General features: G+C 33.9%; 1 protein-coding gene across 4 annotated transcripts in view; it reads right to left on the reverse strand.

Moving 5' to 3' along the window:
• Positions 1–335: 335 nt before the first annotated feature.
• SH3GLB1 (SH3 domain containing GRB2 like, endophilin B1) overlaps positions 336–15,140 on the reverse strand; it is a 34,160-nt gene continuing 19,355 nt past the window's right edge. Inside the window, exons 6-11 of one of the 4 annotated variants that reach the window (XM_081056171.1) lie at positions 13,695–13,781; positions 11,858–11,881; positions 7,969–8,058; positions 7,474–7,574; positions 1,170–1,398; positions 336–797 (exon numbers count right to left, since the gene is read on the reverse strand). In XM_081056171.1, coding sequence (XP_080912297.1) covers positions 690–797; positions 1,170–1,398; positions 7,474–7,574; positions 7,969–8,058; positions 11,858–11,881; positions 13,695–13,781 — 639 coding nt within the window. In that variant the 3' untranslated portion in view covers positions 336–689. The remainder of the gene's footprint in view (positions 798–1,169; positions 1,399–7,473; positions 7,575–7,968; positions 8,059–11,857; positions 11,882–13,694; positions 13,782–15,140) is intronic. The other 3 variants (XM_081056168.1, XM_081056169.1, XM_081056170.1) reach the window with 3 other exon arrangements.

Genomic DNA, 15,140 nt, shown 5'->3' on the forward strand with positions numbered 1-15,140 from the left:
TGTTCCAGATGTTTTAACTGCAAATATACCAAAGAAATACAGTAATGCTTTTCAAAGACTAGTTCTTAAATTTAAAAGAAACCAATCAGTAGTGTTAATAAAACAAACAACCCCCCCACCATAACCCATTGAAATACAGTATTGAAATAATTCAATTTCTGTTGGAAAACAAGGTATACATGGTATAATTGCATTTGTTTATGGAAACATTCAAAAACATTGTATTTTTCACAAAAGGGATTTATATTTTAGAGCTCATTTTAAATCGACATTTAAAAACAAATTTTAATTTTATTCTTTGGCTATTAATTGAACCTAATAAATGAGTCACTGACATCATTTCACAATAAATTTATTTTACATAAAAGAAAAAGCTTGCCATTAGTGAAAAATTCAGTAGAAAACAGTTTTTCTGCTTTAAGTTGGGGCTCAAAAGTAGTGCTTATTAGTGAAACCTCAGTAGAAAGAATTTTGTAAGAAAACATTCTTAGCATGAAAGCTCTAACATAAATTCTGTAATGAAATATTTACCATGCAATTTTATTGGCAGAAAGGCTGGTTTCTGATGGCTGGTATTTTCTTTCAGTCTCTTAAGACATGAACATGGAAGATACTAACCCTGCTTTATTTAGAGTTAATTGTATATAAATACGGTGTCATGATGGACACTCTTTCCATAGTCCACCTATTTAATTGAGCAGTTCTAAGTAGGTAATTGGCACTCTGCCCTTCTGATTTCCCCTTTCCCCCATTAGCCAGTCTGAATCCATTCCAACGACACTGAACACAGTGATCACCTATAAAATAAAATATTTCCAGTTACTATGTTAAAAATAAACACGCACAGGGAAACTAATAAGGTTTGTATTTAATTTGTTTAAGCTATTCACTATCAAAGGACTTCAACATTACACATTTTGTTGAAAGGTAAAGGATATTTTTAGAGGCAGTTTTAGAAATCTTCCAGTTATTTAGCAGTTAAAAGCTTTAGATATTTCTGTAATGTTCTATTTTGTTAAATAGTAGTTAAAATTCTATAAAATGTTAGTATTACCATCTGAAATCTATGAAAGCATTCATGATAAACTATTTCCAAATAAATAATGAACTTTTCACTTTGTTATATAGAATATATGTCAATCTACGATGTAATTTTCTTTTTTACTCACCTCATCTGCCAGAAGTGATAATTCACTACTGTTTGCAGCATCATAATCATACAAAACCCTGGCCTTCCTGCTGCCACTGCACTCCTTAAGGTCAATAAGGTTGGAAGGAGAGGTCATTACTAGCCCACTTGTTGAAGTCAAGGCAGGAGAACCAGCCACATTTGATGAAGCAGATGGTATAGGTGCCACAGAAGTCTGATTGTTGTTACAATGATAATTGGATGGAAAACTGTTAAAAAGAAAATGGCTGATTAATATTAATATTTCCAAGTAACGCAAGTTCCTGAATATTACCACCTGGTGGCAGTGTTTACTTTCTACAAAAGGAAGAAAGATTTACAGATGTTAATATTTTAATGACAATACCTGCTGTCTAGCTTATCCTTATTGGGCTAATTATACTAGAGAAAATTCAGGTGGCTTTCAAAATTATAAATCCTTGAAAGTTTGTTTCAAAACTGTTTTTACAGTTATAAACTTAGAAAAGTTTTTAAAAAATAGAATGGCTATTCCCCCCCCCGCCCCCCAAAAAGTGAGTTTATCCTTAAAATAATTTCAAAAAGCTTCTATTTACATATTTTATTGGTGTCTTCCTCATTATGAATTGTTAAATACAAATTATCAATGAAAACTACTCTTGTGGTAGTAGCTAATAATTCTTTGAGAAACATTTGAGTAACTGAATTATCTTTTTTATAAAATCGATCCAATCACATTTCCTATTTGTTGAAATGACAAGTATTTATTGAGTATCTACCTGTCTAGCATCACTACCACAAGCTGAAGACATAAAGATAAAATGATATCATTCCTTTATGGACATATAGGCAAGTGAGGAGATGGATATTCAAATAACATGTTATGACTAATAATTATCATAAAGTAGACTCAATGAGAGAAAAAGGGAAATTTCTTAAGTTCATTTTGTCTTCTATTTTTTAGGGAAAATTTTTTATTAGAAATTAATGAAATCGCTGTGATTGATGTGCTTATAAATAATTTACAGATAATTAGAATATTTAATTTATTGTAAGGCTATTGTTTCTCCAATACTAAATGGAAAACACTATAAAAATAGCTGGCCTATCATCATTCTAATCCAACCATTTCTAAGGATGAAAGTTTCCTATGAAAATTCATATTTAAATTTTAATAAATCCATTAAGTGAAAATATAAAATGCCTCATTTGGTAGGGTAGGTGAAAGTCATCCCTCCATAAAATACAATTTCCTTCTCTTTATGACCATTGTGCCACCTGGAAATCAGTTAGCCAGCAGCAAAATTCCCATTATCCTTAACCTCTTACCTAAACTTTCCCTATCTATGCTTGGGGTTTATCTCCCATAATCGTTGAGCCTAGAAGTGGATAGAATAGGAGTTTTATGTTCCTCATGACCATTTCTACACTTTCCCGCCGCAACCAATCATACCCAATCTTTGAATTTCATGTTATTTGACTAGATACTACCCACCATCTCTTACTGCAATTATGTACAGATGCCTCATTCCTTTCTCTTCATTTCTAGATTTTAGCTCCTGGCTCACTGACACTATCTTAATTCTTGAGGTTTTAATACCATATAGGTAATTCTTCCAACACTTTGGCCTCTCAGATCCACGAACTCTTCTAGTGATTCTGTGCCTGACCCTAGTTCATCTACCCATTCCCACCTCATGTAGACTTTTATCAATTCTAAAAACTAAAATCCTTCCAATAATCATAATTTCCAACACCTCATTCTCTCACCATTTTTATTCCTGGTATTCTTTCTTTTAACAAGCTTATCTGGGATCTACGGTCCTACCACAGACCTATCACCTATCATCCTACCAACACACCCTTCACGTCCATGGTTAATTATAATCACCCCATACCCCCACATATCTCTTCACTGCCTATGCCCCTTACATCATTGTGCTCATTTGGTAAAAATGTCCCTATTTACCTACTTAATATCTATATACCTACTGTGGTAAGAGAAAAATACAAAACCATGTTGTCTGGTTGTACATTCAATTTATGAGAAGGAACGTCACGGGGGTCTATGATGCTGCCTGGAAATTACATTTCTTTAGTCCATTAACTTCCCCTCACTTTTATACTCAGCTGATGAATTTTTTCCTTTTTAACTGAGAGAAAAAAGGACAATTAGGCAACTTCCATGCTTTTGGTCATTTCTCCTCTCACTACAGATGAGCTGTCTATTCTCCTAAGGCTGGTTTCTCCACCTGTGTACAAAATCCCATCATCTTTCTTCTCTCAAGGACATCAACCCTAGCAATTCTTCCCTTTCTTTCCCACATTATATTTTCTCCATTTACTGTATCATTCTCATCAGCTTACAAACATGCTCTTATTTCTCCTATCCTAAAAAACAAAAATCTGCTGGAGCACACTTTCTCCTTTGGCTACTGCTCCGTTTCTCTGCTCCTCCTTATACGAGAACTCCTTGAAAGACTTACCTATACTTACCTTCACAGTTCCTCTCCTTCCATTCTCTTACAATACAAACAAGTTTTTGCCCCTACTGTTCCACCAGAACTACTCCTGTCCAAGTCAGCAATGACTTCAGTGTTCTAAACCCAGTGATCCACTGTTAGTCCTATTTCACTTGACCTATCTAGTGATCACAGTGGATCACTCCTCTCCACTTTTCTCTATCATCTTCATGTGACTTCAGGTCACGCCCTTAGTTTATCTCTCACCACACTTTTCATTACTTACCACCCTCTTAGATGGATCCTCAGCTCTTTATGTTGAAGTATGTCAAGGCTCTGTCCTTACTCCTCTTTTCTCTACCTGTACTTACTCCCTTGGTGATTTCATCCACTCTCACATATTTAAATATCCTTGACATGCCGATGCCTCTAATTTACATCTCTAACTCAGCCCCAAAATTCCAGACTTGCAGATCATAAAATTGGATAGCTCCACTTAGATGTTTCATGCACATTTCAAATTAATATGTCTAAATCTGGGTTTCTGATACACCAAACATGCCCTCCTACCCCAACCTGCTCCTCTTGGGGCTTTCCTGATTTTAATTAACCACAAGTCCATTATTCGAGTTGTTCAGGCCAAACAGTAGCAGTAATTCTTGACTCCTCTGTCTCATACACATGAAGGCTGTCAACAAATCCTGCTGGCTCTACCTTTAAAATACACGCAGGGTTTAAACACTTCTACCACATCTACCACAATCACCCTGACCCAAGCCACCGTCATCTCCTAAGTGACTAAATTATTCCAATAGGTTCCAAACAGGTTTGTCAGCCTCTACCCATCTAACATCTAACCCTCTAACATCCATCCTCAATAGAACAGCAAGAATGATCCGGTTAACGGCTAAAATCAAATCATGTCACTCCTCAGCTCAAAATCTGGTTTGTCATCTCTGAGTACAGGCCAAAGGCCAAAGAGTGGCTTCCAAAGCCCTATGTGTTCCAGCTCAGTCTCCTTGATTCATCTCCAACCAAGACTCCTGCTGATGCTTGAACATAACAGCTATGTTCCTGCTTCAGGGTTTTTGTACTTCCTGTACCCTCTCCTGGAATACTGTCTCTCAGATGCTGCATGCTTTGCGTCCTCACATCTTTTAAGTCTCTGTCTTCTCTGACCACTGCAAACTTCTACCCCTAACGAAGGTACTTCCCTGCTGTATTTTTCTCCAGTGTTCATCACCTTCTAATATACTACGTAATTCACATACACACAGATTTTCTACTCCCCTCTACCTCCAAATAGAATGTAGGTTCCATAAAGGCCAGGATTTGATCAGTTTTGTTTACATTGTGTCCCTTATGCCTAGAATAATACATTTTTTAAAATTAAAAGCAAATGTTTCTCTGATGAATTAAAAGGGTTCTCAGAATAAAAAGAATGAATTTCTAATTCAGGTTTCACTCCAAAATTAAGAACACATTTCCTAGCATCCTTTCCTCAGTGAACTCAGTCCTCAGCAGCAATAATTATACATTTCTGAAGATTAAAAAAAGAAGACTTTTCTTTCAACATATGTGATTTTAAAAAATCTCTAACCATAGAATTTAACTTTCAAATTTACTTGTATATTTAGCCACTAAGAGCTACCTATTTTGAGTTCTCCAAAATTGTTTGGAGAATTGTAAAAAGAAAAACAAAACAAAAATATCAACCAACGAACCAAACAAAAAACCTGAAAGGACATTTTTCACTTTCTAAGAACTTTTACTGACACATTTAAAAAACTACAGACTTCCTGCCACTGTAACTTGATATGTTAAAACCTCCCAATTATTTAAAAGTAAAATATATTTACTAATCTTGTGATTAGTGCTCCTTTCTCATCTGTAAAATGTGGAGTGAGGATTATAACATTATCGCAGGTGAGGTGTCTAGAAGAGTAGCTGGGACACTGAAGCCCTTCCTCAGTGATGCTGTTGTTCGGTTACTACCCACCAACACTGCTATTTACCGCCACTGACTGACATGTTCACCGCCTGGTGCTACCCTCAGGAACCGCTCACCCACGTGCTAGTGAGCATCTGGGTGATTTTCAGGTTCTGCATTTGAAAGTTTCTATATGTGGTCTTAAAAAGCATAACCTGCAACAAATGAAAGGCCTAAAACTCCCCCACTCTCTATCATTGGTCGTTACCAGTAACAGAATTCTCTGAGGGCAGAGGGACAACCTGGATGTTCTTCCCTAGAATAACAGCACCGGCTTCACTCTGCAATGTGTGAGCTTATCCTAAAGTGCAGCAATAACTAGATTTTGTTTGAATGACTGAGTTCCAAGCATCTGTGTGGCTGTAAGCAGAATACAAGTATGAACAGTAACCGCAGCAATCCCTTTGCTACACTCCCAGAGTATTAGGGCAAACTGAAAAGGAAGTACTAAGGCTTCGTGGGCTTAAAATAGTTGTAATGATGTGGGGATAAAGTGGTGTTCTGCTTTCAGATATTAACACCACTAACAAAGCTTCAAGAAGTGTAAATAAATCCTTCTGTAAATCCTACTAGAATAACTAATGGTATTAGGTTAGAACTCATTTTTAAGATATAAAATTGGTTTTGTGAATATGCTTAATTTTGTTGTAGGTCGACTTTTGAATGATTAATATGAGAAAGCAACACCAAAGTGGTGAGTTGTTGTTTCTGCCTTCTTCCTTGAAATAACTTCTTTTGATAGTTCTACATAAAATGTTACACATCATCCCCCTGCTTTAATAGTTTCTCACTATATAAATTGCAAACTCCTTACCTTTACTCAAAGGGCATTCACGACATGATCCTGCTTCATTTCATCTATCTTCCAGCCTCATCTACAACCCATTCTTAACTTGAACATCATGCTTCCATCAGAACGAACTACTGTCAGTTTCCTGAACTTGCCACTCTTTCCTTTGGCCCTTTTTTATACATGTTCTTCCTATGCGTGGAATAGTCATCCCTGCCCCGTTCTTCATCCAGATTATTCCTACTAAAATGATCTGTGAACCTTCGCTAGACCCACGTGAGTCACGGTTAGATGTCCCTGACAGTAACCTGCACTTCTGCCTTATCACTCACCACATGTCCTGTCCACCTGTATTCTGTATTTCTACATGGACTAAAGTGTGAGAGCAGAGACCAGGTTTGTCCTATACATCATTTTATTTCCAATGTCACTTTACAACATAAGCTCATAAGGGTAAGCAATTCTGACTGTTCTATTTGTTGATATAATCTTAGAGTATAGAACAGTTAAATAATATTTGAATTTTAAACATTGAATGAACACTTGGCAGATGTTCAATAGGTTATTTGAATGAATGATTGAGCTATATGATTTTTCTATCATTTTGTGTTAAAGTATATGACCACAATCAAAATAATAACACTAATGGGTTTGAAGTCTTACAGACTATTCTAAAACCCTTTTTTAAAAACAGTGGACAAGTGAGTAGTGAATAAGTATAAATTAGTTTATCTCTAAGGGCAACTAAGTGTCAATGTAACTATATCTTCCTCCACTAACTGCAAAGGCATTCAATAGAAAAGTGAACTTCAAACACTTTTAAAGCTTTCTTTATACAGCACTAAAAAGGTATTCATTTAAATTATCTTCTCATCCTGTTAACATTCTTCTGTGCCAGAAAAGCTCAAAATGTTGTAACCTCAGAAGTCTGATAATTACTTTCCTTACAAAAAAAAAAATCCGATTTTAAGCAAGCTAATAAAAGCCTTTAATTCTTCTAGTCTTCACCTCTATTATTAGTTCATATGCAAAAATCTGAATTTCTTCTCTTATCAGAATTTCATGTCTAAAAGGAAATTACCACCTTCCCAGTTGTTTCTGGAGGTCTAACATGTACTGGTAACATTGTGCATAGTACGTCATCTGGGCTTCTACAAAGTCATTCAGACAGCGGAGATGATGGGCCTGCAAAGGAAAGTTACAGTCACTTCTTAGCTTTATAATCTACTTAAAGTAGCAAATGCTAAGTAAGGGGAGACAGAATACAACACTATACTCAGGGAGAATGACTAGTATCTAACATTTTACTACAAAACTTATTAAAATTGACTTTAGTTTAATGGTGTAATAAACTGTTTAGCCAACAAAAACCAACAACTATGATGACGGTGGGATAACTAGGTGATGAGGTATAAACAAAAATTTTAAATATTTCTTTATATATTTTAGAAAGTGCCACAATTTAAGTTTCCCTGATAAATGACTGAAAAGGAAGTTCATTTTTTCATCTCCAAATTGCCTTAGGACTATCAAAGTCTTTTGTTCCAAATGAATTTCCAATGAAGGAACGAACACTCACGTGTGTACTGCTGATTCCCTCTAGTAGAAGTCTGGTAATTTCTGCCTGACGATCAAATTCACTTTGAGTTATTCTTAATTCCTGTTCAGACTTAAATTGGAACACAGTTTTAGAATCTCATTAAGACAACTTAGTCCATTTTATGTACATTCATTTAGACTGTTAAAAAAAAAAAATCTCCCAAACAAACTGCAAATGCTAATCGAGCAATTCCCTGATTCTGCTTTATATCTAAACTGGCCCCTGGTTTCTAGATCTTAGTTTTCCTATATTACTCAACCTAGATAGAACCGATTCCTACCAGTAATTGAGTCAAAAGAATTTATCAATGCCAAAGCTTAATGACATACACATAAAAACCTAGAAAAACTTTTATGGGACAGTCAATATATTTCCAAGTATCAATTTTGTTAAACTTTAACATTTTACAAGTCTTAAAATTACCAATTTATATGTATAAAATAGTATTTCAAAAAATTCTTAATTATTATCATACTTTACTTTGAAGTTAAAGATAGCCTTTAATCTCAAATAAAACACTTCAGAATGAAACCATAGTATTTTAACCTTTTGTTTTTAGTTACCAATCATATACTTGTTTTCAGGTACATGGTTCTTAGGTACCTTCAAAGTACTCTTTGTCCTTATGTCTTTCTTTTTAATTTTTCTTTCCAAACTTTGCATAAAATATGCTTTAAGCAGAAATATTATCTATAACACATGCTAGGGTTTTTCTGCAAGTTATGGATGACATTTAATCAATGGTATGCTAGTAAATCAGCTCTCCAGGAAAAAAAAAAAGACATTAATGTGTTCATTTTCATGGTATAAATACTTCTACCATAGTTGATTTCAAGTTACCAAAGTGAAGACCTTGGAGCTGGAAAGCAGTGTGTATAATAGCACACCACTACTAGCTTCAATCATCAGACACAGGTTTAATACTGGGGCAAAACAGTTCACTGAAAAATCAACATGATCTAAAAACAGTAAATACTGGCAAAAAAAAAAAATCTTCTCAAACCTTTAAAGAGTTGGTTAGTAGTAAGTGAGGAGGAGAAAATAAAATCTGATAGCTCACTCAAAATAACTTTCTCTCTCATTGGGAATCATCATCGGTAATAATGTTATTATAATGATAATTTCTACTACCTCTCCAGAAGAAACTGTTTTCCCTCAGCCAAATAATTACAATAGCTCCAAGACTATAGTATAAAAACAAGGTCTGAACTTTTTCCTTTCACACCCCACCTCCCTCTTCTTTGCCCTGACAATAGTTAACCTAGTGAACTAGTTAACAAGGAAGTAGCAGCAAAATAGATAATCAGTTGTTATATTATCATCTCACTGGCAACAGACCTGGCAGACAGGACTGAGAATTGATTACTAGACTGGATTTATAGAAATAAGCTTGAATTACTCAATAAGTTGAGGTAAAATTAAATTTTACTTCACTGAAACCAGAATACACGGTGCTTTTATAACAGGACTGAAGTAAACTTCATCTGGAAGCTAGTATGGAATGGAAAAAAATCCCAGGAGAATAAAAGAATCAATGTTCTTCTTAAGGAAAATGTTAAGGAAAACCAATCACTTCAGTGTTACATCAGCACTATTTACTGTTCTGCTTGACTGAATACAAAAAGGTTGTGGTTAATAGAAGTAACCATAGCAAATCAAAAATAAATGAACTTCAGAAGTAAATGAGGCTAGTTCCATGTAGATCTTTGATTGTACAAGTACAACTTGATTTAAAAACCTTTAGTAGAAATGGCAGAAAAGCCTACTTAAATGGCAATATTTTTGTACAAGGTATAAGCAAGTAAGCTAGGCAGCAAATTAATAGTGACCCGGAAACTTGAGTCTGAAGTGGAAATGTTTTAAAGCTAAAACACTGAATGAAAAAAAATAATATGACCTTATTAAGGATAAGAGATCAGTCTTCAATGTTTGAGCAAAATTATTTGTGAAGAAAGGCACCATGTAACAAAGCCTAAATGTCATTCTGTAAAATCTAGATTTTATATTTAGAAAAGGCGACAGGAAGGAAACAAATCTCATGTTTGAACAAGTTTCAGTATATGTCTTGGGTGGTTGCAAACAGTTAAAAGTCCCAAAACATTTCTACTTTTGACACATAATAATTAATCTGAGAGGCTAAGGTTAACTGAAATTAGGTTCAGTATAATTAATTGACTTAGGAAAAAAATGACCCATTATTAGATAGGTAAAAAGGGTTTAAAGAAAGGCAATAAATTTAAAGGGTTTTAATCTGTCCTCCAGAAAATCTCATTCCCGGACTTAATTTTACAATTAAGATGCTTAGAATTACTGTCACTGGGCTAAATGACCTACAGTATATATGATAGCATAACTTGGATTAGGAAAGCAAGAAGAGTTCTTTTAGGATGTAACTTGGAAAAAGGTCAAGAATTTGTTGCTTTGTGATATCAGGACTGGGTAACTATAAGCTAGAAATTTAGCTCATGCATTTGCTATGACAAACTTAAACCGGTGTTATTTTTTCTATGGGCTTAAATCTTAAAATATTCTAGGAATAGGAAGTTTTAAAATTAAACGTTTTTTAACTGCAAAAATAACAGAAGAATTATAGAAGAAAACTCCTCAAATCTATTTTGATATATTTTCTTAAGTTTTTCTCATATATAAATAATGTAAATACTTGTTTCATGAGTTTCTTCCTATTATATCAAATATTTCCCAAACTTGAAGAGACTGCAGAATCAAATCAGAAATTTTGTGATGTACCTGCATGCTAACCAAAGTAGAAGAGACCCTGGTTTTCTTGTTTAACCTATATTCTCTTCTAGGTTACTCTGCCACCTTTTCATGCTAGAGGTTCAGGAAGAAATCAGAGGCCAGGGTGGAACCATAATTTAGTTGATGAATGGATTCCACAAAGGGGCATGAGAGAATAAGTCAAGAATTTCACATTGGTATTCCAAGTCATAGAGTCAATAGCTCTATAACCTACGCATGAAATAGTCAGCAATCCTACAAAGTCAGAAAATGAAGTTAAAGTTTGTAAAACTATTAATACCCAGGGGCCATAAACACCTCACTGTCCTCGTCTGGAGGTCAGATTTTGGTAGGCCCGAACATAAAAAGGAAATGAAAAATGCTTCTGAAGACCTCAAGTAGGATTTGAAACTAATCGGCACTGAAGTCGTAATTTTATTTATTAAATTCTGGCTTAGTTATTTGATTTCCCAGCCCAGAAATATTAGAAATAGCAACACAGGCAGAGGGACTGCTAGTAGCAGGCATATGGACAGCTTCTAAAAGTGACAGTCTGACACTGAGGGAGAGGACAACATACTTTAAAAACAAACAGAGCCAATTGTTATACAGTATAATAATGGATATTCATAATAAAGATCCTAACTATAAGTAAAATTAAATATATGCTATCATGTATTTAATGCAGTAAAATACTATTTTTTACAAATATTTTCAACTAAAGTGAGAACAATTAGCTTTGGTGCTGGAGAGAACAAGCTTCAGTAAACTAGAAAATTCATTTGTGTGACATATGATACATTCAATTCTATGAAGATAAAGAACATGGTGTTAACTATATTTTACATAGTTGTCATATGAACAACCAAATCTTCTGACAAGGCATTGTAAAGATTACCACTTAATATAAAAGGTATCAAGAGTGCGTGCAAACCACATCTCTGCAGCTTTGTTCTACTGTTCTGTGGAGTTACTACTAGCCAAATGGACCTGAGCTTTCCATAATCAGTCAGATTTTAATAAGATATAGTAACAAAGACTGTGACTAGCCCCATGGTTATTGCCCGATATTTACTGAATGAATGACAAATTCTTGTTTCATAATTCTGTAGTTTAATAATTTACTTACTTTTGTCACTTCCTCTGCCCAAATCTAGCCAGCATTAAAAATTAGAGAAAAATATAGAGCATGAAAGAAAGTTGGAATTTAACATTTTCTACAACTTAGTACAGAAAAATGTAAATAATTTAATTCAAATGGCATACTCCTTTTCCAGAATTACACTAACAGATTAAATAGTGGTAACTAAATTAGTGCAGCTGAATATACTGTGAAAGTATGCCTTGATATGTATCAATACTATCAATTTTTGAATCTTTTACTAATTCTATAAATAAGAACAAGTTTTCTAAAATTGGGAATATTTAACCTCTCTTAGTTCTAGTTTCCTTGATCTGTAAAATGAGAGGTTTGGACTAAATTATTTCTAATTCCTTTTTAGGTCTAAAATTCTAGAATTTTAGGAAATTAAAACAAAACAAGAATAAATGGACACTGAACACTGATATAGCCATCTGGAGGGGGCACAATAAATCAGAGCTATAATGAATTTAAAATTACCAGACTTAAATGCATCTTACTTTAAGTAGATGACAACAGTAGTAAAATAAATGCCTAATAACTGAAAACAGTCTTGCTAATTGTTTAGGATATTTTTACCTAAAAGGAAACCTGTAATTTATGTGCTAAATTATCAATGATTGAAACAAGTCTCACTCTTTTTATTTACCTACAAATAGCACAATGGAAATAAATGAATGCATTCTCTTGCTATCTAAAGAAGGCCCTAAGTTAGCCAGGGCTTCATAGATTTTTTCCCCCTCCCCTGCTTGTAGTTCAATGGTAATGGAATAAAAGCAATCAACTGTCAATTTATTATTAACTGTACTGCAGGTTCCATGCCATTTCTATAAGAAGTAATGTATCTAGGAGTATAATAATAAACACTTCATACATCTTTATTGGCTAACATAAGTTTTTGGGCTATGTTCAGAAATTACAAACTTCTATTTTGTTAAAAAATTAAAAATTCCTAACATCTTGAACACTTTCTCAAGCTCAAAACACACATTGGGTACTATGTAACAGTTCTGTCAATTATTGCCCAAGGCTATCACTATCCTGCAACTTTCTTAAGTACATTAACACTGTACAGGGAATATAATATGCCTTGCCAGTACAGAAATGCCTGAACTACTGGGGTTTGTCTTGGCCTGGAATTGCAGAAGAAACTACAGTGGTACCTCGGTTTTTGAATGTCTCTATTGACGAACATTTCGGTTTATGAACACTGCAAATTTTATGGATCTATGGTATCATTAGGTAGTAAAATTCAGGCTAAATTTGCAGTTTAAGGGTTGATTTGAAAGGTCTGGAACAGATTAATCCATTTTGCATTACCTTTTATGGGGAAACCGCACCTCGGTTTTCGAACATTTCAGAATTAGAACGATCTTCTGGAATGGATTACGTTCGAAACCGAGGTACCACTGTAATTCTATATTGAGTTTGGGTGAAAATTAAGGAAACAAAGGTACCAAGAAGCAAAGCAAATCTGTGTACCTTATAGCTTTCTATATAAGTTGTTAATTTCGTTAATTTTCTTCACCAACAGTGAAAATACCAAGTTCCAGCTAAATTAATATCTTTTATTGGACATGAAAAGCACAATCTATTTATGTATAAATTCAGATTCTAAAATCTGGATTTGGCTTAGGTAATATATTTGGCAATTAGAACCACAATTTCTTTTCTTTAAGTTCTAATATTACTTCACCTAGTATTCCCTATATTTTTTGTTAGACTAATGAATTCATGGCTTCGAATGTTTTAGATATTTACATGCAGATAATAGCAAGAGAATGCACTTTATTCATGATGTAGAAAACACAGTAGGCCAACAAACCTTCAGCCATTTTACATGCAGGAAGTTGAGCATGTGAGAGAAATTTACCATAATGTTATCTCCTTCAAGGCGAGCTGAATTTAGTTGCTTAAGTACATAAGTAAGAGACAAAGAACACATTATACCAATGAACACAGTGAAACAAGTTACTTCAGCACAATAAAGAACACACAAACAGGTAGAAAACAAGTGATAAAATGATTTTCTACTCTCAAAAAAACACACACAAGTATATTATTCTATAGAATTTTCAAAGACAAAAAATATGGTTGATGCTTGATTTTAAATTAGAATCACTTAGAGAAAATGCATCACTTTAAAAACTGCCACTAATACCTATAATTTTATTAATTTCCACCTATAAAAGCCCTTCTGCCTACCCACAGCTTTCCTATTCAAAGATCATTTCTATTTTATGAATGTATGATGCCTTCATCCATGTTCTCTTTCAATCAGCCTCAGCCAGGTCTTGGCATACTCTGAAGAAATATGAAAGGTATTTTTAATAAACTTTATATTCTAATACATGTACCTAAAAGTTAAGGTTACATGATGGTGTTACAAATTCACTAATTTTATAAAGACCTGAGAGTGCTATGGAAACGCTTAAATGGGCAGAGGGACATACTAACTATGTTATGTTGAAGATGTATCTTCCATCATTTTTCGATATCCAAAAGTGCCAGAGGTCTAAACCTCCAAATATCAGCGAGCTCTGAAGCCAGATGATTTGTTTCTTCTCATTAACAAAACTCTAAAATAACTTTTTAAGTTCATAAAAGACTAAGATTAGGTTAATAAATGTCTGTGCCTTAAAATTTAAATGTAGAAGTTATATTTGTCTTTGCTTCTCTGACATAAGTTTTACACTATTTTCAAAACTATATTTTATTTTTGTTCATTGTGAAACATTCAAGTAGATTTTCTCTTTTCTATTTAATTAGTATATTTGAGAAATAGCTTTGCTGTAGCTTTACCATTCTTCATTAGTAGTTAGCAACCACTAGTTACTAATACTAACTAATAAAACACATTAGTAAAGTAGCACTATTGGAGACAAGCAGAAATATAGGGCTAAATGTCAAAAAATTCAATCTACTATATGAGACTGTGAACCAAGGACAGCAGAGATTTTGCATTATTTATCTATGAGCTCCTCAGCAAAGCACCTTGTACAAAATTAGAATTCAGTAAATACAGAATTTTAAAAGAGGTCACAAGAAACCAGTAAATGAATTTAAAAAAAAAAAAAAAAAGGGACGATATGCTCAGGTCCCAAACCTTACTTGCAGAGGAATAACTAGTCACACACACAAAAAAAACAAACTCCATGGAAATTTATAAATAAGTAAAATCAAAGAATGTCTGAGGTTAGAGTAACCTCTTCAGCTGCCAACTAGAAACCAGGAAATGTGTCAAAGAAGAAGAAGAAAACAGCAATCCTAA

This window comes from Rhinolophus hipposideros, assembly GCF_964194185.1.
Source record: "Rhinolophus hipposideros genome assembly, chromosome: 8".
NCBI lineage: Eukaryota > Metazoa > Chordata > Mammalia > Chiroptera > Rhinolophidae > Rhinolophus > Rhinolophus hipposideros.